This window comes from Ursus americanus, chromosome 22, assembly GCF_024610735.1.
Source record: "Ursus americanus isolate L20-20 chromosome 22, mUrsAme1.1.p, whole genome shotgun sequence".
Classification (NCBI taxonomy): domain Eukaryota; kingdom Metazoa; phylum Chordata; class Mammalia; order Carnivora; family Ursidae; genus Ursus; species Ursus americanus.
Genome location: NC_142148.1, coordinates 52,744,891 through 52,766,621, shown reverse-complemented (window position 1 = coordinate 52,766,621; position 21,731 = coordinate 52,744,891). Strand labels below are relative to the sequence as shown.

General features: G+C 44.8%; 1 protein-coding gene across 1 annotated transcript in view; it reads left to right on the top strand.

Annotated features, from left to right (window-relative positions):
• The window catches only part of LOC148108176 (uncharacterized), a 91,444-nt gene extending 70,273 nt beyond the window's left edge, over positions 1 to 21,171 (top strand). The window contains exons 3-8 of the mRNA XM_087853894.1: positions 15,958 to 16,325; positions 17,691 to 17,794; positions 18,978 to 19,052; positions 19,484 to 20,203; positions 20,581 to 20,702; positions 20,895 to 21,171. Of these exons, the coding sequence (XP_087710020.1) occupies positions 15,958 to 16,325; positions 17,691 to 17,794; positions 18,978 to 19,011 (506 nt within the window). The 3' untranslated portion in view covers positions 19,012 to 19,052; positions 19,484 to 20,203; positions 20,581 to 20,702; positions 20,895 to 21,171. The remainder of the gene's footprint in view (positions 1 to 15,957; positions 16,326 to 17,690; positions 17,795 to 18,977; positions 19,053 to 19,483; positions 20,204 to 20,580; positions 20,703 to 20,894) is intronic.
• Positions 21,172 to 21,731: the final 560 nt, after the last annotated feature.

The following is a 21,731-nucleotide window of genomic DNA, read 5'->3' as shown; positions in this document are numbered from 1 at the left end:
TGAACCACGCTTGCATCCCAGGGATGAATCCCACTTGGTCTTGGTGGATAATCCTTTTAATGAACTGTTGCCTCCTATTAGCTAGGTAGGATCTTGTTGAGAATTTTGGCGTCCAAATTCATCAGGGATATCGGTCTGTAATTCTCCTTTTTGATGGGGTCTTTGCCTGGTTGGGGGATCAAGGTAATTCTGGCCTCATAGAATGACTTTGGTAGTTTTCCTTCTATTTCTATATTTTGAAACAGCTTCAGGAGAATAGGTATTATTTCTTCTTTGAATGTTTGGTAGAATTCCCTGGGGATCCGTCAGGCCCTGGACTCATGTTTTTGGGGAGGTTTTTGATCACTGCCTCAATCTCTTCATAATTAATCGGTCTGTTTAAGTAACCAATTTCTTCCTGTTTCAGTCTTGGTCGTTTATAGGTTTCCAGGAAGGCATCCATTTCTCCCAGGTTGTTTAATTTATTGGCATAAAGCTGTTGATAAAAAGTTTCTAATGATCCTTCCTATTTCATTGGTGTAGGTTGTGATCTCTCCCTTTTCATTCATAATTTTATTAATTTGGGTCCTTTCTCTATTCTTTTGAATAAGTCTGGCCAGCGGCTTGTCGATCTTGTTGATTCTTTCAAAGAACCAGCTTCTAGTTCTGTTGATCTGCTCTACTGTGCTCCTGGTTTCTAATTCATTGATCTCTGCTCTAATCTTGATCACCTGCCTTCTTGTGCGTGGGTTAGACCTGTTCCAGTTCCAGCTTCTTGAGGTGTGAATATAAAAACTGCATTTTAGATTTTTCTATTCTTTTGAGTGAGGCTTGGATGGCTATGTATTTTCTCCTTAGGACCGCCTTTGCAGTGTCCCATAGGTTTTGGACCGATATGTTTTCTTTGTCGTTGGTCTCCATAAATTGCTTAAATTGATTTTTAATTTCCTGGTTTACCCAATCATTCCTGAGCAGGATGCTTCTTAGTTTCCAAGTGTTTGAGTTTCTTCCAAATTTTTCCTTGTGATTGAGTTCCATTCTCAAAGCATTGCGGTGTGAGAATATGCAGGGAATAATCTCAGTCTTTTGGTATCGGTTGAGACCTGTTTTGTGACCCAGGATGTGATCTATTCTGGAGAACGTTCCCTGTGCATTCGAAAAGAATGAGTATTCTGTTGTTCTGGGGTGTAGTGTTCTGTATATATCTATGAGGTCCATCTGGTCCAGTATGTCGTTCAAAGTTCTTGGTTCTTTGTTGATTTTCTGCTTAGGTGATCTGTCTATTGCTGAGAGAGGAGTGTTGAGGTTCCCTACTATTAACGTATTATTATCTATATCTTCCCTACTATTAACGTATTATTATCTATATGTCTCTTTATTCTGGTTAAGAGTTGGCTTGTGTATCTAGCTGCTTCCCTGTTGGGAGCATAGATATTTATAATTGTCATATCCACTTGTTGGATACATCCTTTAAGAATAATATAGTGTCCTTCTGTATCTCTACCTACCGTCTTTAGTTTAAAATCTAATCTGTCAAGGTACAACACCCAGTGATGACAAAAATACTCAACAAAGTAAGATTAGAGGGAACGTACCCCAAAATAATAACAGTAACCATATATCTAAAACACACAGCTAACGTCATACTCAATGGTGAAAAACCAAAAGTTTTGCTTCTAAGATCAGAAAGAAGACAAGGATGTGCACTCCCAGCACTTTTGTTTAATATAGTACTGCAAGTCCTGACCTCAGCAGTCAGACCAGGAAAAGAAAGAAAAGGCATCTAAATTGGTAAGGGAGAAGTAAAACTGTCACTATTCGTGTATAGCACGATAGCACGATACTATATCTAGAAAACTCTAAGGACCCTACCAAAAAAAAAAGTCACTAGAACTCATAAGTTCAGTAAAATTACAAGATGCAAAGTTAATACACAGATCTGTTCCATCTGTATGCACTACGAATGAAATAGCAGAAAGAGAAATTGAGAAAGAAATCCCATTTACAACTGCACCAACGATTAAACACACACACACACACACACACACGGGAATAAATTTAATGAAAGAGGCTTTAAGACCGGGACTCTGAAAACTATAAATACACTGATTTAAAGTCATGACACACACACAGAAAGTAAAGACATTCGATGTTTGTCGATTGGAAGAATTAATATTCTTAAAATGTCCATACTATCTAATCCACAGATTTAAGGCAATCCCTATCAAACACCAACAGCATTTTCCACCGAACCAGAACAGACCTAGAATCTGTATGGAATCGCAAAAAATCCTAAATATCCTGGAACATGGCTGGAAGTATCACAATTCCAAACTTTAATTTACGGTACAAACATGTCGTAATCAAAACAGTATGGTACTGGCACAAAAATAGACACACAGAGCGATAGGACAGAATAGGAAGCTCAGAAATAATTCCACAACTATATGGTCAATTAATCTTCAACAAAGGCCACAAAAGTATACAGTGGGGAAAATAAAGCCGCTTCAGCAGATGATCTTGGGGAAACTGGACAGCAACGTGCAGAAGAATGAAACTGGACCACTTTTTTTCCACCATAGACAAAAATTAACTCAAAAAGCTTAAGGACCTAAATATGAGACCTGAAACCATAAAAATTTTAGAAGAGAGCACAGATAATTTCTCTGACATCAGCTGTAACAACACTTTTCTAGATATGTGTATATGATCCTTTTAGTGTATTACTGAATTTGGTTTGCTAATATTTTGTTGAGGATTTTTGTAAGTGTATATTAGGAATATTGGCCTGTAATGTTTTTCTTGCAGAATCCTTGTCTGGATCAGGTATCAGAAGAATTCCAGTTTTATAAAATGAGTTTGGAAGAATTCCCTCCTCCTTTATTTTTTGGAAGAATTTGAGTATTAATTCCTTTTTGAATATTTTGTAGAATTCACCTGTGAAACCATCTAGTCCTGGAGTTTTGTTTTTTGGAGGTTTTCAATTACTGATTCAACCTGCTTACTAATAATCTGTTCAGATTTTCCATTTCATCAGGATTCAGTCTTAGCAAGTTGTATGTTTCTGGGAGTTTTATCAATTTCCCTTAGATTGTCCAATTTTTTGTATATAATTGTTCAGAGTAGTTTCTTATGATCTTTGGCATTTCTCTGGTATCACTCTTTCATTTTTTATATGAGTTCTGTCTCTCCCTCTCTCTCTCTCCTTGTTTTTGGGGGTGGGGGAAATCTAGGTAAAGGCTTGTCAATTTTATTTTCAGAGAATCAGTTCTTAGTTTCGTTGGTATACTCCATTATCCTTTTAGTCCCGCTTCATTTTTCCCTGCTCTAATCTTTGTTATTTCTTTCCTTCTAATAACTTTGGCCTGATGTGTTCTCTTTCCAGTGCCTTAAGGGGTAAAGTTAGGTTGTTTGTTTGAGACTCATCTAGTTTCTTGAGGTTTCATTTATTACTAGGCATATGTGGTGTTTTAAATCCATTTATGAAACAGAAATGAACACTACATTCAGTCATAAATTAAAACAAAACCTAAATATCTTTTGGGGCGCCTGGGTGGCACAGCGGTTAAGCATCTGCCTTTGGCTCAGGGCGTGATCCCGGCGTTATGGGATCGAGCCCCACATCAGGCTCTTCTGCTATGAGCCTGCTTCTTTCTCTCCCACTCCCCCTGCTTGTGTTCCCTCTCTCGCTGGCTGTCTCTATCTCTGTCGAATAAATAAAATAAAATCTTTAAAAAAAAAAAAACCTAAATATCTTTAGAGTTCAGTAATTCATCTGTTGTGTATAACACTCAGTGCTCATCACAAAACCCAAATATATCATGAGGTTTCATGTGTCCTCACACTTTTCTTTAAGCTTCTAAAGCATATTGTAGAATTTTTTATAAATTGTAAATTTTCCGTATGAGATATGTGAGTTTGCCTGTATTTTTTTAATCCGTTGCTTTTATTGAGTTTATGGAGATGACTATGACTAATTATCCACCCTTGTCTTTGTGCAAACAATGAAAACAATTAAAGCAGTGTTTCTCAAACTTTGGTGTGCATTAGAATTGCCTGGAAGACTTGTTGATGCCAAAGGTAAATCCCACTGGATTCTGATTCAATAGTTCTCTCGAGGGCTAGAGTATTTGCATTTCTGACAAATGTGTAGGTAATGCTGCTGGCTTTGGGGCCATATTTTTGAGAACTGTGGAATTTGTCGAGCCTCTGGGACCTTAACTATCATCTAATAATTTTTTTTATTTTTCATACACATCATAAGTATACTTTAAACTATATTATAGGCAGCTTGTGTTGAAAACATAGTGCGTTAGTACTGTTAGAATCAGAAAGGCAGTTTCTATCTAACTGAATTCTGACTACGACAAGTAAAGGGTATGGAGTCACAGGGTCAGAAGAGTTAGTGAATAAAGGATATTTGGCTGTGTTCCTGGAGTATAGGTGCTCCTTCCAAGTGCTCTGTATTATGGTAGCAATTGAAAACAGCAACGTGGGAGCTCTGTGACCTTGGGCTCAAACCGTTCGGATTAAGCTTGGGATTCCTAATATTTCAATGAGGTTGAACTAGAGGACAGCAACTTTCAGCTACAACATGCAGCAGTGTTAACTACAGTGATTGTGTAGCACATGACATTCTCAGGACTTACAGCTGTGGTTTGTACCTTTGATCCCCTTCATTCAGTTTTCCCTCCCGTCACCCCGTGCCTCTGGTAACCATAAATCTGATCTCTTTTTCTATTTGTTTTTCTATTTGTTTTATGTTTTAGGGTCCACATATAAGTGAGATCATCTAGTATTTGTCTTTCTCTGCTGACTTATTTAGTATAATGTCCTCAAGGACCATCCGTGCGGTCTCAAATGACAGGATTTCATTATTTTTATGGCTGAATAGTATTCCATTGGATATACAGACTACATTTTCTTTATCCATTACTCTGTTGATAGATACAGGTTGTTTCCATATCTTGGCTATTGTAAATAATGCTGCTATGAACATGGGGTGGCAATACCTCTTCAAGAGGCTAACTTCTTTTTTTTCAACATGTTAATCTCATTTTGTTCAGCTATGTAACCAGAAGTGGAATTGCGGGATCCTTTGGTTATTTTATTTTTAATATTTGAAGAAAGTTCATAGGTTTTTCCATACTGGCTATGCCAATTTACATTCCCACCAACAGTGCACAGGAGTTCCCTTTTTTCTACATCTTCATCAACATTTGTTATCTTTTGTCATTTTGATAATAATTATTCTAACAAGAATGATATCTCGTTGTGGTTTTTGTGGTTTTGATTTGTATCTTTGTAAAGATTAGATGTTGAACACCTTTTTTTTTTTTTTTTTTAAGATTTTATTTATTTATCTGACAGAGATACAGACAGCCAGCGAGAGAGGGAACACAAGCAGGGGGAGTGGGAGAGGAAGAAGCAGGCTCATAGCAGAGGAGCCTGATGTGGGGCTCGATCCCATAACGCCGGGATCACGCCCTGAGCCGAAGGCAGACGCTTAACCACTGTGCCACCCAGGCGCCCCTGAACACCTTTTTTATGTGCTGGTTGTCCATTTGTCTTCTCTGGAGAAATGTCTATTTAGGTCCTTGGTCCTTTCTTTAGTTGGTTTCTTTTTTCTTTTCTTTATTTTTTTACTTTCTTTCTTTCTTTCTTTCTTTTTTTTACATACAACTGAGTTGTATGAGTTATGTATATATTTTAGGTATTAATTTCTCTTCAGATACATGATTTGCAAATATTTTCCCATTCCATATGTTGCATTTTCATTTTGTTGATTATTTCTTTCACTGTGAGGCTCTTGAGTGTAGTACCACTTTTTTTTTTTTTTATTTTGTTGCTCGTGCTTTTGGTGTTATTTTTAAAATATACTTACCAAGACCAATGTCAAGTAGTTTATTCTCTATGTTTTCTTGTAGGAATTTTATAATTTCAGGTCTTCCCTGTAAGTCTTTTATCTATTTTGAGTAAATTTTTGTGGATGATGTAAGATAGGGGTCCAGTTTTGTTCTTTGACATGTGAATATCCACTTCTCCCAGCATCATTTACTGAAGAAGCTGTTTTATTTTTCTCCATTGAGAAAGCCTCCCTTCTCAAAAACCGTATGTGTCTGGGTTTATTTCTGGGCTCTCTCTTGTGTTCATTAGTCTATGTGTTTGTTTTTATGCCACTACCATAAGATTTTGATTTACTATAGCTTTATAATACAGTTGAAATCAGGCAGTGTGATGCCTCCAGCTTTATTCTTCTTTCTAGAGATTGTTTCGGTTATCCAAAGTCTTTCATTGTTTCATTCAAATTTTAGGATTTTTTTTTCTTACTGCAAAAAAAGTCATTGGAATCTTGATAGGAAATTCATTGAGTCTATTGGTGGCTTGGGTAATTAACATTATTTCTTGCAATTCATAAACATGCAATACCATTCAATTCATTGGTGGGTTTCTTTTTTTGTATCTGTCATCAATGTCTTGTTTTCCGTGAAGAGACCTTTCACCTCCATGCTCAAGTTTATTTCTAAGTATTTTGTTGTTTTTCTCCCTAACATAAATGTTCTTTGTATCTTTTCCCTTATATCTTTTTCAGATAGTTTGTTGTTGGTGTATAGGAATGCTACTGCTAGGTGTACATTTATTTTCTATCCTACAACTTTACTGAATTCATTGATTAGACCTAACAGGGTTGTTTTTATAGTCTTTAGGATTTCTATATGTCACCTGCAAATAGAGACAGTTTTAACTTCTCCCTTCCCAATTTTTATGCCTATGATTTCTTTGTCTTGTCTGATGGTTCTGCTAGGACTTTGAGTACTGTATTGAATAGGAGTGTCGAGAGTGGGCACCCTTGTCTTGTTCCCCATCTTACATGACAAATTTTCAGTCTTTCACCAATGAGTGTGATGTTTGCCGTAGCTGTGGGTTTGCCGTATGTGGCCTTTATTGTGTTGAGGTACGTTTCTTCACGATCCAATTTGTTGAGGGTTTTTATCATGAATGCATGTTGTACTTTGTCAAATGCATGTCAAATGCTTTTTCTGTATCTATTGAGATATTCATATGATTTTTATCTTTCATTCTGTTAATGTGATGTGTCACACAGTGATTGATTTGCATATGTTGAACCATCCTTGCACCCCCTGGACAAATCCCAGTTGATCGTGGTATATGGTCCTTTAAGATGCTGCTGAATTCAGTCTGTTAATACTTAAAGAGAATTTTTTCATCTATATTCATCGGGGACACCAGTATATAATTTTCTTTTCTTGTAGTCTTTTTATTTGGTTTTGGTATCATGGTGATACTGGCCTCTTAAAATGTGTTTGTGTGTATTCCTCTTATGTTGATATTTTTGGAAGAGTTTAAGTAGTATAGGTGTTAATTCTTCCCTTACGGCAGGTCTAGTAGTGAGGAACTCATTTAGCTTTTCTTTGTTTGGAAAAGTCTTTATCTCTCCTTTATTTCTGAAGGACAGCTTTTCCAAATAAAGCATTCTTGGCTGACAGGTTTTTTTCCAAGTGGAGATGTTTTGACCTGGAAGTTTCATTGAAGAAAGGTGACCGTGATCTTGCTGCCCTAGGCCAGAGTTTTCTGCACAGCCGTATTTCCTCTGACCCTCTAAGGAGGCATGGAAATCTGCCAGGGAACAAAGCCACACAGACAACCTCCTCACGTTAAACCCAACCCCCTGACAAGGGGTGGTGAAAGGCCAACCAGGCAGAGCAGCCTGAACAGCCAAGCAGCAGGCCCCTCCCCCAGAAGACAGACCGGAAGAACAGGTAAGTGACACGCTTATTTCCTACAGGACTGCAAAACTCCACAACATGGGTGAACTTTTACATTAAGTGCATTCATAAAAATGCAAGCTCTGACTCCACTTTTGGGACCTACCCAAAGTAGATTCATAAAGACAGAAAGTAGAATGGTGTTGCCAAGGGCTGGAATGAGGCAGTAATGGTAAGTTTCTGATTCATGGTGTAGAGTTTTAGTTTCACAAGATGAAATGAGATGTGAAGTTGGGTTAGACGGAGGTTGTAGAAAGGGTATTAATGCATTTAATACATTTAAAATGTATTCCATGAACTTAATGTACTTAATGAAATATAAACCTATAAATGGTAGATTTGTAGACGGTAGATGGTAGATTTTTGATTATGTGTATTGTATGTCAATAAAAATATTTTTTCTTTAAGAACTGCAAATACAGAGAAATGAACACAGGACAATTTAGTCTTGCCATTTTGGTGCTGCTATTTTGTCTCACCCATTTTCCTGGAGACAACTTTGATCCAACAAAATGTTCTCATTCTGTGCCCACTTAAAAGCTTAAAATCAGAATTTTCCAAAACATGAAAATTTTTTCAAAACGGTATTTTCAGAGTTAATTTAATAAGACATTTTATTCCTTGATCAATTTTTAAAAATGTAGCACAATTTAAAATTCTATTTTATCTACTTTAACTTTAATTCACTGATTTTAAAAATCAGAATCAATTTTTTATGCAAATGGCTTGGATTTTTTATCCATATCATAGTCTACTGACTGTGGGTTCTGCTGTTTTACATTTTGCTTATGTGTCATTATTTTTACCAAGTCAACTTTCCTGATGCCCATTATGAATATTAAAATATTTTTTGCCCAGTTTTATTGATATAATTGATCACTGTATATAATTGACACACGGTGTATGTGTAAGCTATTATGTGATAAGAACTCTCAGAATTTACTCTCTTAACACCTCTCAAACCATAGAGCGGTATCAACTGCAGTCATCATGTTGTACTGTAAATCCCTGTTATTTATCTTAAAACTGGAAGTTTGTACCTTTTCACCATTCACTCAATCCCTGCCCCCACCCTCCCCTCTGTTTCTTGTTACTTTAATCTGATCTGTTCTTCTGAATTAGTTTTCCGCCTTTTCTTTTCTTTGTTTTAGATTCCACATAAAAGGGGAAAATGTCTATGTATCTATCATCTATATAGTATCTATCTCCCTATATATATCTATACCTACACATATGTAGTGTTTGCCTTTCTCTGTCTCACTTGTTTCACTTGGCATAATGCCTCTAAGTCCAAAACTGTTATCACACTTAGCAGGATTTCCTTTTCTTATGGCTGATTAATATTCCATTATGTAGGTAACACTTCTTTATCCATTCACCACTAATGGGCACTGATGTTTTCCTTGTCTCAGCTATGGTAAATAAAGCTTCTTGCACATGGAAGTGCAGGTATTTCTTAGACATATTCCTTTGTTTTCTATGGAATGTTCCCAGACGTGGAGCTGCTGGACATACGGTGGTTCTGTGTTCAGTGTGTTGAGGACGCTCCATACTGTTTTGCACAGTGCCGGCGCCAGTGCGCATAGGCTCCTTTGCTCCACATCCTCACCAGCATTTGTTGTCTCTTGTCGTTGTTATGACAGCTGCTCCAATTGATGTGATAGGTCATTGCGCTTTGGGCTTGCGCATACCTGCTTATCATTTGTTTATGTTCTCTGGGAAAGTGCCAGAGCACTGAACACTGTCTCTGGGGTCCAGGGGCAAGACCAGTCTCCATTAGACCTTCAGGGTCCTCATTTGGACATACAAGGGTGGGTGCAGAATCACTCTTCTGGCTGAGGTGAGGGTGCTGGAATAGTAAAGAGGACACCATGGGAGTGGACAGAAAAAGGAGAAAAGGGAGGTTTCTGTGGTCCCTTATTCTGCTCTTGGAGCCTGGAGATCCTGCTCCTTTGCCACTCTGACTCTGGAAAGCCACTGCCTTGAGGACACCCAGATAAAAGCACCCCTTTCTTTGGTGGTGTGCCTGCCTGGGGCTGTACCACTAGAGACAGAGAACGTGATGCAGGGTGCTTCCTTGTCCGTGGTGCCTCATCAGTTCTGCTGGAGATACTGGAGAAGGAAGAGTCAGGCAGAGGCCATTGTGGTTGTCCCCTTGCCCAGAAACAGCTCGAAACTTTTAGTTGTGCTTCTCCCTACAGTCTAGCTTGTTAAAAGGGGAGGTGGGCTCCAAGATCTTCTCAGTTATTCATTCAGTAACTATACCCTAAGCACTCCCCTATGCCAGGTACCTTGGTGGACCCATGAGGAGAGCTGAAAATACCAAGAGCTCCCTGCTTTTAGGGGCTCACAGTCTAGAGATGGACAAAGCACAAACCAAAGACGTGAAAGAAAAGAGCAAGTGCTATATACGACGACTGAAGTGTGTAATGAAGGAAGGCTGGGGAGTCATTGGATAGGAAAATATGAAAGGCCTCACTGAGGGTGACATTGCTGAAAACAGATTGACAAAAGGGAGCTAGACCTGCACACGTCTGTGTGCGGTGTGTCAGAAAGAAGGGAGCGCTGTTGCAGACACTCACTAACAGAGCTGGTTTGGCCAGAGGAGGTGAAAAAGGCAGCCCCCGTGGCTGGAGGGACACTAGGAGGAGAGCAGAGGGGAGGGAGGAAGGCAGGGAGAGGTGCTGAGGCCTGGGAGACTGTTACTTATCTATTGTTCCTATGTTACTGCATTGCCCCAATACCCTGAATCTTAAAATGTATATATTTAATTTCTCACAGTTTTTGTGGGTGAGGAGTCCAGGCACAAATAAGCATAGTTCCCCAGGCTCAAGGTGTGTCAGAGGCTGCAGCAGTGACTGAGGCTAGACTGGCAGAGGATTTTCTCCCAAGTTGGCTCACATGATTCGGGAAGCTGTTTGGACTCAGAATCTGAGTTCCTGTGTGTCTTCTGGCCTTGGCACAGGCCAAGTTCTCTGCCATGTGTGCTTCTACACATGGCAGCTCAAAATATCTGTGCTCGATTTTTGGTTCAGAGATGAAGAAGAAAAAGGGAAAGGGAGTGAGACGCAGAACACAAGAAAAGTAACTAGGAAGTTAGAAACTCTTTGCAATTGAAACTTAGACATCACATTTCATCACATTGGCTGCATCCTATTGGTCAGAAGCCAGTAACTAACCACCTAATGGGTAGAGAGTGATGCCTATACCACAAGTCTGGATCGGTGGGAGCCACTGTGAAGGCTGCGCCCCTCATAGACAAAAATGAGGCAACTGGGGCGCCTGGGTAGCGCAGTCCTTAAGCGTCTGTCTTCGGCTCAGGGCGTGATCCTGGCATTATGGGATCGAGCCCCACATCAGGCTCCTCCGCTAGGAGCCTGCTTCTTCCTCTCCCACTCCCCCTGCTTGTGTTCCCTCTCTCGCTGGCCGTCTCTCTCTGTCAAATAAATAAATAAAATCTTTTTTAAAATTTTTAAAAAAATGAGGCAACTGGGTCTCTTTCTAAATATAATGGGAAACAATTGAACAGTTTAACTACAGAGGACAGCAATATCTGCTTCTTCGTTCATTTCAACCCCATCATAGTGCCCACATTTACACAAGGCCAAGTGGGAAAGTGTTCCAATATTACATTGTTGGAACCCAGGCCTCTGTTGAGCGGCCCTCCATGCCAAGTCCCACCCCTTCTTGTAATTCTTCCATCCTGAAAATTGTGCTTCAGATACACAGGGGACCACCCCACCCATGTTACATTATCCACATACACCTGATGATGTCTCTAAGAAGTGGATTCTAGCCTGATCCCCACTAAGCAGCTTGGGAAAGTGGGGAATATGTGAGAGACACAATGATTTAGGACTCAGAACTGGGAAAACAAAGAAAAAAGGTCTGAATTCAGCTCTGTCTCCTGAAACCTCAGACCCTGGTTACATTTCCAGAGAGTGGTAGCTATGGCATTTTTCGCTCATAGTGTACAGTTAAGGAGATGACATGGGGGAGAAAAGTAAACAGTTCATTGCCAAGAGACGGCAGAGGCCAAGGTACTGGAATCTTGAAGAAGCGACCTCACTTCCTTGGTGATAGGCCCCAATTGAACTTAGAACTCTGGTAACCAGGCACATCCATTCAAAGAAAGCCTGCTTTCCAGCTCACTTGACTCGAGACGTTCAAGAGAACAAGATGTTCTGTTGCTGTATTCCTACTTTCAGGGGCTTTGGCCCAGAAAGTCCAGAGAGAAAGACTTTCACATCATTGTAGTCGTCGTCTCAGCCCGCTTTTCCGAGCCCTCTGGACATGTGGCAGGAGACACCAACAGGTAACACAGGGCAGCTCAGAGCAGCCCACTGGAGAGCAGGCAACAACAGTGATCCTACTTCAGCAGGCCCACACCTCTTGCCCCTCACTAAGTGTGTGTGTGTATGTGTATGTGTGTGTAGAGGAGGGGGCAGAGGAAGGATGCCCTTCCTGGGCAGAAGCAAGCTGCCAGGTGTTGGAACCTGGCCCATCTTTCATGTTCACACCCCAGGTCATAGCAGGCAGGATGAGAAGCTGAGTGCTGGGGACCAAGCTCAACCACCTGTATGTTAATCATGAGCCCTAGGGTTTCATCTGGCTTCCTCTTTGTTGGATGTCTTTTCTGCTGCTTCTCTTAGCCTTAACTGGAGAACACGATTTCTAATGGGGGTGGCCCCTTGTGGCAATGTCCCGTGAGGCCACTAATGTCTCTTGGCCCCATATATATGGGGCACTGCATTTTCGGAGCTGCACCCAGGAGATCATTGATGAGCTGGTCTGTGACTTTAACTATTCCAACTCCCTAGACAAGTGTCAGGTGCACCAGACCACCCAGGATCAGTGCTGCCTGAGGTGAGAATGGGAAGAGGGTTCTCCACACCCAGGGCCCCCACACAAATATGGGGACAGACCTAGGGCCGTCCTATAGTGTTTCCACATGAGTGTCCCTCAGGCCCAACCACAAAGTAATCCCAACATCTACACCTCCACCACCAGCTATGGGATAAGGTAGGAAGACTCTTCACAGATATGGGAATGGTAGAGAATATAATTAATGTTTTTTTTGCAGTTTAGGGGCGTAGGTTATTTTGTTTTGTTGTGTTTTATTTTACTTTTCCCGAAGCCATGAGTGTCTTTGTACTGTTTTTATTATTTTCCCTACTCACCCAGGTATCCTGTGTAGAACCCAGCTCCACTGTCCTTGGAGAACTTGTCCAAGGCCTTATAAATCCTCACACTAAATAGGGTGATTGAACATAAAAGGAATGGTGAGATGAAGTCATTCTATATGTTTCTCTATAACGCGTCATTTCTCAGAGTACATCAAATCATTGTAGGTCCACCAGGTCACAAGCTGTGTCCTTATATGTCTTTTTGGACCTCCGTAAAGGAGGTCGTCAGCCACAGTAATTCAGCCTTTCAAGGCTGGTGGAACTTGACATGATTCAATTCTGTTGCCATTTCAGCAATGCTGCAAGGAACACTTAAGTGTCTTAACAAACATTTTTAGCTGCTAGATCTGCCAGAACATAGAACCACAGATTGGGTGGAAGGCCTCTGATGCCTCCTGGCCCAGGTAGCTGGCTCTATCTTTTCAGAGTTCCACCCAGGACATCTTTGATGAGCTGCTCCAAGGGTTCAGCTACTTCATCTCCTTTGACAAGCAGCAGGTGCATCAGGCCACCAACAACATCCAGTGCTGGTCTGGGGTGAGAATGGGTCCAAATTCATGTCCTATCTCAGGATCCACAGATGATCAGGGCAAGGCCAGAACCCACACTAGAAACAATTGGCTGCCCTGTGGCCTGCCAAGGAGGGTGGTTTCCCCTGAACCTTTCTCCCCATGTCAGGAACAGACCAGGCCTCATCAGCATGGGAGGAATGCCATGCATTCCATGCTCTGGACAGTTCTCAGGCCCAACGTCTATGATCTCAAGCTTCTGCTTTCTCCTGTCTGCAGTAGGGATGTTTACCGATGACTTAAAGGCATAGAGTTCTTAATAAAGGCTATTAAAAGAGAGAAATGCTATTGTTGCTCAACTAACAAAATGGGTTAAAGGGAACAATGGTTTATCATTTCACCCCTAAAGCCAATTGCACCTTTAAGCCTAGAGCCCTTTTCTGGGCGGGCCTTCAAGTCCCTTTTGCACAAGTTCCCGAAGCGTTGGGAGTCTCTGGTCTGAACGCCAGACCCTGATCTTCCTGGTGGTTCATGGAGTTGAAGCTGAGTACACTGCGCTCCCCCCCCCCCCCGTCTTTCTGGTGGGGAAAAAGAATTAATCCTGTCCCTGGACGAGGCCTGCACGATGCTGATGCTCAGAGAAGGCACAGTGGAGCATTTCGTACGCTCCCTGGTACCATTCTTCCCAGATATAAACATATCAAATATCACAATTTTCTGCATAATACCATGTGTTCACTTCACCCCAACAGGTCCTGGGCCAGCAGTTCAACAGGTGAATGCCCACCCCAGGCACAGCACAGGAGTGAGACTCCCACCTACTAGCTGTATGTCTTGGGAATGTCACTGTACCTCTCTGAGCTTCACTTTCCTCTTCTGAAAAATGGGGTGGTAAGAGGCTGAATCTCATAGGGTTACTGTAGGAAATCATGGGAGAAAACACGGCACGGGCTTATCTGGGGCCTGGCTCTGTAGAAAAGGCTGCTGAACATGCTGGGCATCTTCATGTTTAGTAGTTCTCGCTCTCCAGTGAAGAAGCTCTCAACCTCAACCCTCACAGGCCTGTGGCCCTTCTGGGTTTACAAAAGCAAATGGAAAGCTCATAGTTTTCCTGTTTGCAAAGGACTTCTGAGATTCCATCTAGTTGGTCCTGGCACTGGTCCTTTATGTGACCAGATTAGGGAGTCACTGGGGGCAGGCAGAGCCGCCCAAGGTCCACTCAGTATTTGGAAAGTACTGGTTAGGAGTCATTCATTCAATAATATGTATTAGGCATGTAGTAATGCAGGCACTTTCCAGTCACTAAGATAACTCAGTCGACAAAGTAGATACAATGTCTGGGTCTCAATTTTAGTCAGAGGGTCAGATAGTCACTCTACACATCATAAGCACCCATGTCCATAGTTCATTAGATGTGACATCTTCATGGCCTACTCTAGGTGTGACTAGATCCACCCGTGTTTGTACCATTATGATGGACTATAACAAGTAAAAACACGGTCTTTGGGTCCAGAAGGAAAGACTGCTGCCTCCACAGAGCAGGGTGGGAGATACAGGGGTTGTGGCTGGGGAGGGACTTTCAGAGCCATAGATCTCACAGATCTCTTGGTTTCCATGGGAGGGCTGAATTTGGGGGGCTTCCTGAAGAAGCAAATGAGTCAAAAAGAGCTATGGATGGGCCTTCAAGCCCTCTGGGAAGCAGAGCACAATCTGGGCTGAGTTGGTGCCTAAAACATCCACCCCTTTGATGGTCTCATCTTGCTCTGCCTGCTCCTTTCCGTATCCACCTCTGCTGACCACAACTGGGGCCAATAATAGAAGCTGTGGTGAGCAGACCACTCACAAATCTGCCTCAAACTTAAGCCCTGATACTGGTCTGCATGGAAGACAGAGTAGACTAGACCTATGGCCGTGAAGAGTGTAAGTGGAAAAACCACTCATTCAGGTTTTCTGGATGAGCAAACCACTGCAAAGACAGCTACAGAGGGGTTGGAAGTGGCCTGGGGCCATCTTCTGGGACCCACACAGAAAGAATGGTGCTGTGGGAGTAGCATGTGGAATGAAAGGCCAGGCCTCTGACTGTGCTCCACATATGACTTGAGGTAAAGGGGGGGGGGGGGCTCTGTACATCTGAAGTGCCATGACTGGGACCTGAGAAACCATGCCCCCATTCTCCTGCTGCAGCGGGAACTTCTGGAGCCTGTAGAGGCAGAGGGTAAGGGAGATTGCAGTTTGGGAAGGCTATCTGGAATGGGGCTCATGGATTGGAAATTCATTGGATATATTTTTTTAATATTTTCTTATTATGTTATGTTAATCGCCATACAGTACATCCCAAGTTTTTGATGTAAAGTTCCATGATTCATTACTTGCGTATAACACCCAGTGCACCATGCAATACGTGCCCTCCTTAAGGCCATGGTATATGTCCTGTTTTTGGAAAGGCACATGGAAAGTCAGTTATGTGGATGAACCTTTCTCTTTAACCTGCTCCAGTGCCAGCTCCAGGGCTCCTTCCAGTTGCAGAGCCAGAAAAAGGGCCTTCTATGGAGCTAGAGGCAACCCCAGCTCTGCATCGACCATCACCTGCAGTGTCAGAGCCAGCCTCCCCTCCATCAGCTGTTGCAGAACTGGAACACATGCTCCCATCATCTCCATGTGTGCCGGGTGCTGAGCTGCAGTCAGCTGGACCATCAGCTTTCCCAGGAATTTTCACTCCAGCTCTGACAATAGACATAGAGCCCACTGTGACCCCAGATGGTTCCTGCTGTGTCACCCCAAAGAACCAGCTGGGTGAGGAGAAGCCTGACCTCCTGGACTTCCCTTCCAGGCTTGTGACAGAGCAACTCACATATATGGATACGGTGAGCAGTTAGGCTCTCAGGGTGGGGCAGGGACAAGCGTTTCTTCTGCTCTCGGCTGCCTTACACCTGCCTTTCCCTGATGTGGACTCCTATGGTCTGGGACCAAATCTCAGCTCCACCACTTCCCAACCCTGTCAACCCATCAAGGCGCTTAGCCCCAAGCTTTCACTGTCCAGCTGCGGACTGTAGCGAGAGACCCTGATAAGCACTGATACGGAGGTACTAGGGAGAAGAAATGAGCCAGAATGGAGAGACCAATGGGCAGGCCCTGGTCCCGTGGGTGGAGGAGGGCAGCTCCCTGTGTTCAGTCAAGTCCATGGGTCGCCCACCCACTTGTTTTGGAGGCTGAGTACCCTCAGCAATTACTAGGTATCTGATGTGTACTTAAGTGCAGGGCAGATAGATAAACCTGTGGTTGTAGCTATCATGTGAGAATGTGCATCTGAGAGGGGAGTAGAACCAGAGGGATGAATAGTTGGAGGGGAAGAGTCCCCCTTGGGAGGAGCCACCTTGAACAGCAGCGTGGAGCTTGGAGTTTGTGAGGATGATCAGGATGCAAATGCCCTCCTTCCTTCCCTCGTCTCTATTTGCTCCTGGGCCATCCTGTCCTGGGCCCCTCAGTGAAAAAGAATGGAGTGACATCCAGGGACTCCAACCAGGCTCAGGCCACATTCTCAGCTTTCTGAGCTCTAGCTCTGACCTGTGACCCCTATCTAAGACACTAGTCTTGCATGTGAAATAGCTGGGTGAACAAACCTCCCCCTGTTCTCTAGGAGCTGTTCAAGAAGCTGCTGCCCCATCAGTGCCTGGGCTCCGTCTGGTCCAAGCGCAATAAGCCTGGCAATGAGCACCTGGCACCCACAGTCCGGGCCACTGTCGCCCAGTTCAACGGTGTGGCCAAGTGTGTCATCACCACCTGCCTTGGCAACCCAAGCATGACAGCCCGGGACAGGGCCATGGTGGTGGAGCACTGGATCAAGGTGGCCAAGGTATGCAACGGGAAGCCCAGCCGAGGTGCTCTCCTGAGTCTCGGGCACTGCTCTTCCCTTGATCAGGTCTCAGGGTGGAAGGCCCTGGTCTTTGCCCTAGGACTGTGCAGTCCCTAGGCTCTTCCTTCCAGAGGCTGACTGTGACTTGCATGGCCCAATGTTGGGATGCTCTGTTCCTCCTTGACTTCTTCCTTGGAGTGAGGTAAAATCCTTCGTCTCCCAGCAGTGGGACTCTTTGGGCCTTATATGTGCCCTTCGGCAGGTCCCTGGACATCTGCTTCATCCAGGAGGAGTGATTTAAACCGAGGGTGACTGAAGCTCTAGAGAAAATCAGCCTCCACTACCCACGTGACAGCTCATTCTCTTCCCTCCCCAGGCCTGTCAAATCCTGCAGAACTACTACTCCCTGAATGCCATCGTCTCGGCTCTGCAGACTGTCTCAATATACCACCTCAAGAAGACATGGGAGAACGTTTCCAGGTGAGACGGTCTCTCTGCATGGATGGACCAGGATGGATGAGGGGTCTCCCAGAGGCCTGTCCTCTTCCCCCTTAGCCAGCTTGGACCTCCTGGGAAGCAGCAATCCCTGACTACAGGACCTGGGCTGGCAGGCGGGTCTCTCAGCCTCCCTGGAGAATAGGCCACCACGTCTCCTGCTTTAGAAATCAGTTTTCCTAAATGTTCCCCCACAAGGCTGAGCTGAATAAATATTTTCATGTGTTTACTTTACAACCACTAAACTCTGCCCAATTGAAACCAAAATTGACCAAAACAGAGCTGCTCAATTAATATGGGAATGGAGTCATAGGATGACCTACATCAGAGCTCTGTCCCATGTCCTACAAAGACCTTAGTGCTCAGAGGAACCCAGAGAAAACTGTTATCCAGGCAATTTGACACTTTGGGGTTCTCAAATAAAAGGGACTTGCGCTCAACCCTGCCACATTATTCCTCCAATCGTCCTGCCTCCTTTCCCTCTATTCAGGAAGTGCTTTCAAAACTTTAAAAAGCTGGGCACTGAAGACAACCCACAGAGCAGGAAACTAGTCATCAAGGTAGCATGGAAGGTGCAGGTCTGGAAAGAGAAGAAGGGTGTGAGGGAACAGGGTCCTGCATGGATGAAATAGGGAATGGCCTGAAGCATTCCTTGGAGAGGGGAAGCCTTTGGCATGAATGTGGTGACAGGTTGGGGTGAAGATTCCGTTGGGGGTGGAACAACCAGGTGCTGCTCAACCAGATTCCCTAGCCTAGACACCCTGTCTCTCTGTGTCAACAGCTAGTCCAGATGGACACCTGTACAAACCTTGAAAGCCCAGAGGACAGGGCTCTGCTCAGTGAAGGGGTTGGGATGGGTTGAGGGCCACAACAATAATGATAGTAATACGATACTGAGTCCTCAGGAGACGATGGGAGGTAGGTAGAATTCTCACTTTTCCTGATGAGAAAACAGGCTCAGGGAGGCCAGGCTTCAAGCTCAGGGTCACACATAGAGTGAATGTTGGAGCTGAGATTTTTCTAGAATCATCACATGGCATGCTTAAGGATAATGTTTATCAGTTATCAGCTGACTTAAGTCAGATGTCTAGGGTCTGAATTAAAAGATGGTGGGGGCAAGTGGACTGAGGGTATTACGGTCTCAAGGATCTTGTCCTTGGCCCTACAGGAGCAACCATCTAATAAATCTGCCACCCTGGTGATGGCCCTCCGGAGAGCCTAGAAGAAGAGGCTGCAGAAGAACGTGAGTGTGCCTGAGGCCCAGGGCCTCCAAAGTCAGAGGAGAGGGGCTTCTCCCTGAGGGCTGGAAGCCTCCAAATCAGTACAGGTGGGACTTCCACTCCAGCTCCACTTCCTGTTGCTTCTAAAATTCTTGTTTCAAAGTGACCAGCAGGAGGGTCTAGAAAGCTGGATCCAGAATGGTTTTCGGGATGGGGAGGAGCCCAGGACTACATACCCTGTGATTTTCTAAAAGCAGGCTCTGGAGGTGATTAGGAAGAGTATGATGTACTTGGAGGGTGAGGGGAAAGGGAATTGAGGGGAGACTGCTAAGGGTCCTAGGCTGCTCCATGTGGGAAACTGGGGTGGGCCAGGAGGCTGCAGCATTTTCAGGGGAGGGTCCCTGTGGGCACCAGAGAGCAGGGACTCATCCCAACCCTACTGCTCATGACACAGGGTGTTGTCCCCTAACTTGGCACTTTCCTCACTGAACTGGTGATGCTGGATATTGCAATGGAGGACTATCTGGAGGTGGGTGAGCCTGAGGATTGTGGGGGAGGGACCAGAATCCGGAGGTTTGGGAGCAGAGCGCCCCTGTACTGAGCCCTGAGCTCTCAGTACTTGGCAAACCTCCCCTCATGACAGCCTCACGGCTACCCTGTGAGCCTGGGGGCTGTTGCCCATCTCAGGGATGAGCGAGGTGAGGCTGCAGTTAGGCCACGGCTCCCGGTGCCGAAGACTGGTGAAGCAGCAGAGCTTCCTGAAGGCAAAGCTGCATGAGGTCTGTCTGAGTGGACCTCAGCCTCCCCCGGTGAGTTTGCCCGTGGGGGGAGAATGAAGTCAGGACCCTCCACGTCAGCAAGCACCTCAGTAGCCGCAGCAGCCCCTTCCTGCCTGAGGCTTCGGCCTCCCCTACTGTCTTCCGAGAGGGTGGTGCTGCAGGGTCCCGACCTGTAGCCAGTCCATCTGCCCCATGTCCTCCTTTCTCTGGACCCCAGAGCCTGGCCTACATCCCAGGCCCGCTATCTGTGTATGCACGGCCCCCTCACGGGTCCTGGCCATGATGCAGCATGAGAAGGGATGGGAATCAAGTGCTCCTAAGAACCAGGGGCCTCATTCTGATGGACTTTGTCTGCTTTCCAGGGGAATGAGATCAACCACCAGAAAAGAAATAAGGTGAGCATATGTGGCGCTTCCCGCAGGGAAGGGTAGGGAGTGGGCCTCAGAGATGTCCCTGGGAAGAACATTGCTTGGCTCCATGCCCTCCACCTCACATTTCCTGGGATCCCTTGAGAAGAAAGCAGTGCAAGACCCATCCCATTAGGAGATGGGGACAGACACATGGCATCCAGGAGAACTTCCCGGAGGAGAGGCTACTGATATTCACCTCTGAGAACAGGTGGAGACCGGATGAATCTCTAGGCTGGAGGGTGGCCATGTGTGCCAGGACCTGGGATGGGTCCCCGGTCTTGCTGCTCAACCCTCACCAGACCCTGCAGCTCCTCCCCCCCCCCCAGGCTCCCTATACATCCTGTGCTTCTCTCTCTGCTCAGGAATACCAAGTCATGACGGACATCGTGCTGCTCCAGGTGGCTGCCGAGAATTACACCCTAGAGCCCGAGGATTCTTTTCGGTCCTGGTTCCAGGCTATGGAGTCGCTCAGCGAGGCTGAGAGGTGAGGCCCATCAGGATCTGGGTGGGTGAGGTTCGGGGTGGACTCTTTCTGCTGGCCACTCCTGGGATCCTCCTTCCCTGGGCAGCCTCAGGCCTTGTTGCCGGGGCGCCTGACTCCAGCTGTGGGCAAACACTGGCAGGGACTCTTGAATGGAAGCTCCTGGGCAACTCACAGGTGTCCGTCTGTCCTTAGCTACACCCTGTCCTGCCAGCTGGAGCCCCGGTCCTAGCTGGTCAGCAGCACTCAAGAAGGAGAAGAACTGGCCGCAGTCAACCTCAGGGCTGAGCAAGTGTCCAGTGGCCCTGCAGGGATTCCTCAGCAGCTGGGGATTTGCGGTGCATGCGCCCCATGTGTTCCACACCCCTTCCTCCCATCTATTTAGTTATTTGACGGGGGGCAATATTTATTCTCTTAAATAGTAAGTGGTAAATTCAAATATTATTATATTAAAGCCCTTTTTTCTTTTAGAGCCCAAGAGTGTGGTTTGTTCTTTTACTTCCTACAGTAACGTAAAAGATATAGACTCTCATATTCATTCCTGAACTAAGGAATCTTAAAGCGTCATCAGCTATTGTATGTGGGAGGAAGGAGAAGAGCCAGTCCTCCTCCCTAGCTACTCATACAATCCCGAATTCCTCCATCACCACAACTGTGCCTGGAAGTTTGTTGAATGTTCCCTTCCTCGGAGATAGAGCAGAAAGACTGTCCCAGGTCTTGACCTCCTGAGTAGGAAAGTCAAAGTGTGGACCTAGGCCTGTATCCCCGTTGCTGATGCTCTGTGCTACTGATCTGCACTTATCACTCAGCTACGGGATCGTTAGTCACAGAGCAGGGGGGTTTCAGCATCCGTGTACACTCCCAAAGTACTGAAGTGTACACATGTCCCAAACACTGACCACGTTATAAGGTGGCCTCAATGGTCACATAACCCAGAACAACTATAGATGGATTTAACAGCCAGCTCTGGCATAGTCATTAGAGTGAAACTCACATAGAAAGTCCACATGCTCCTGGTCAGTCCACTGATTC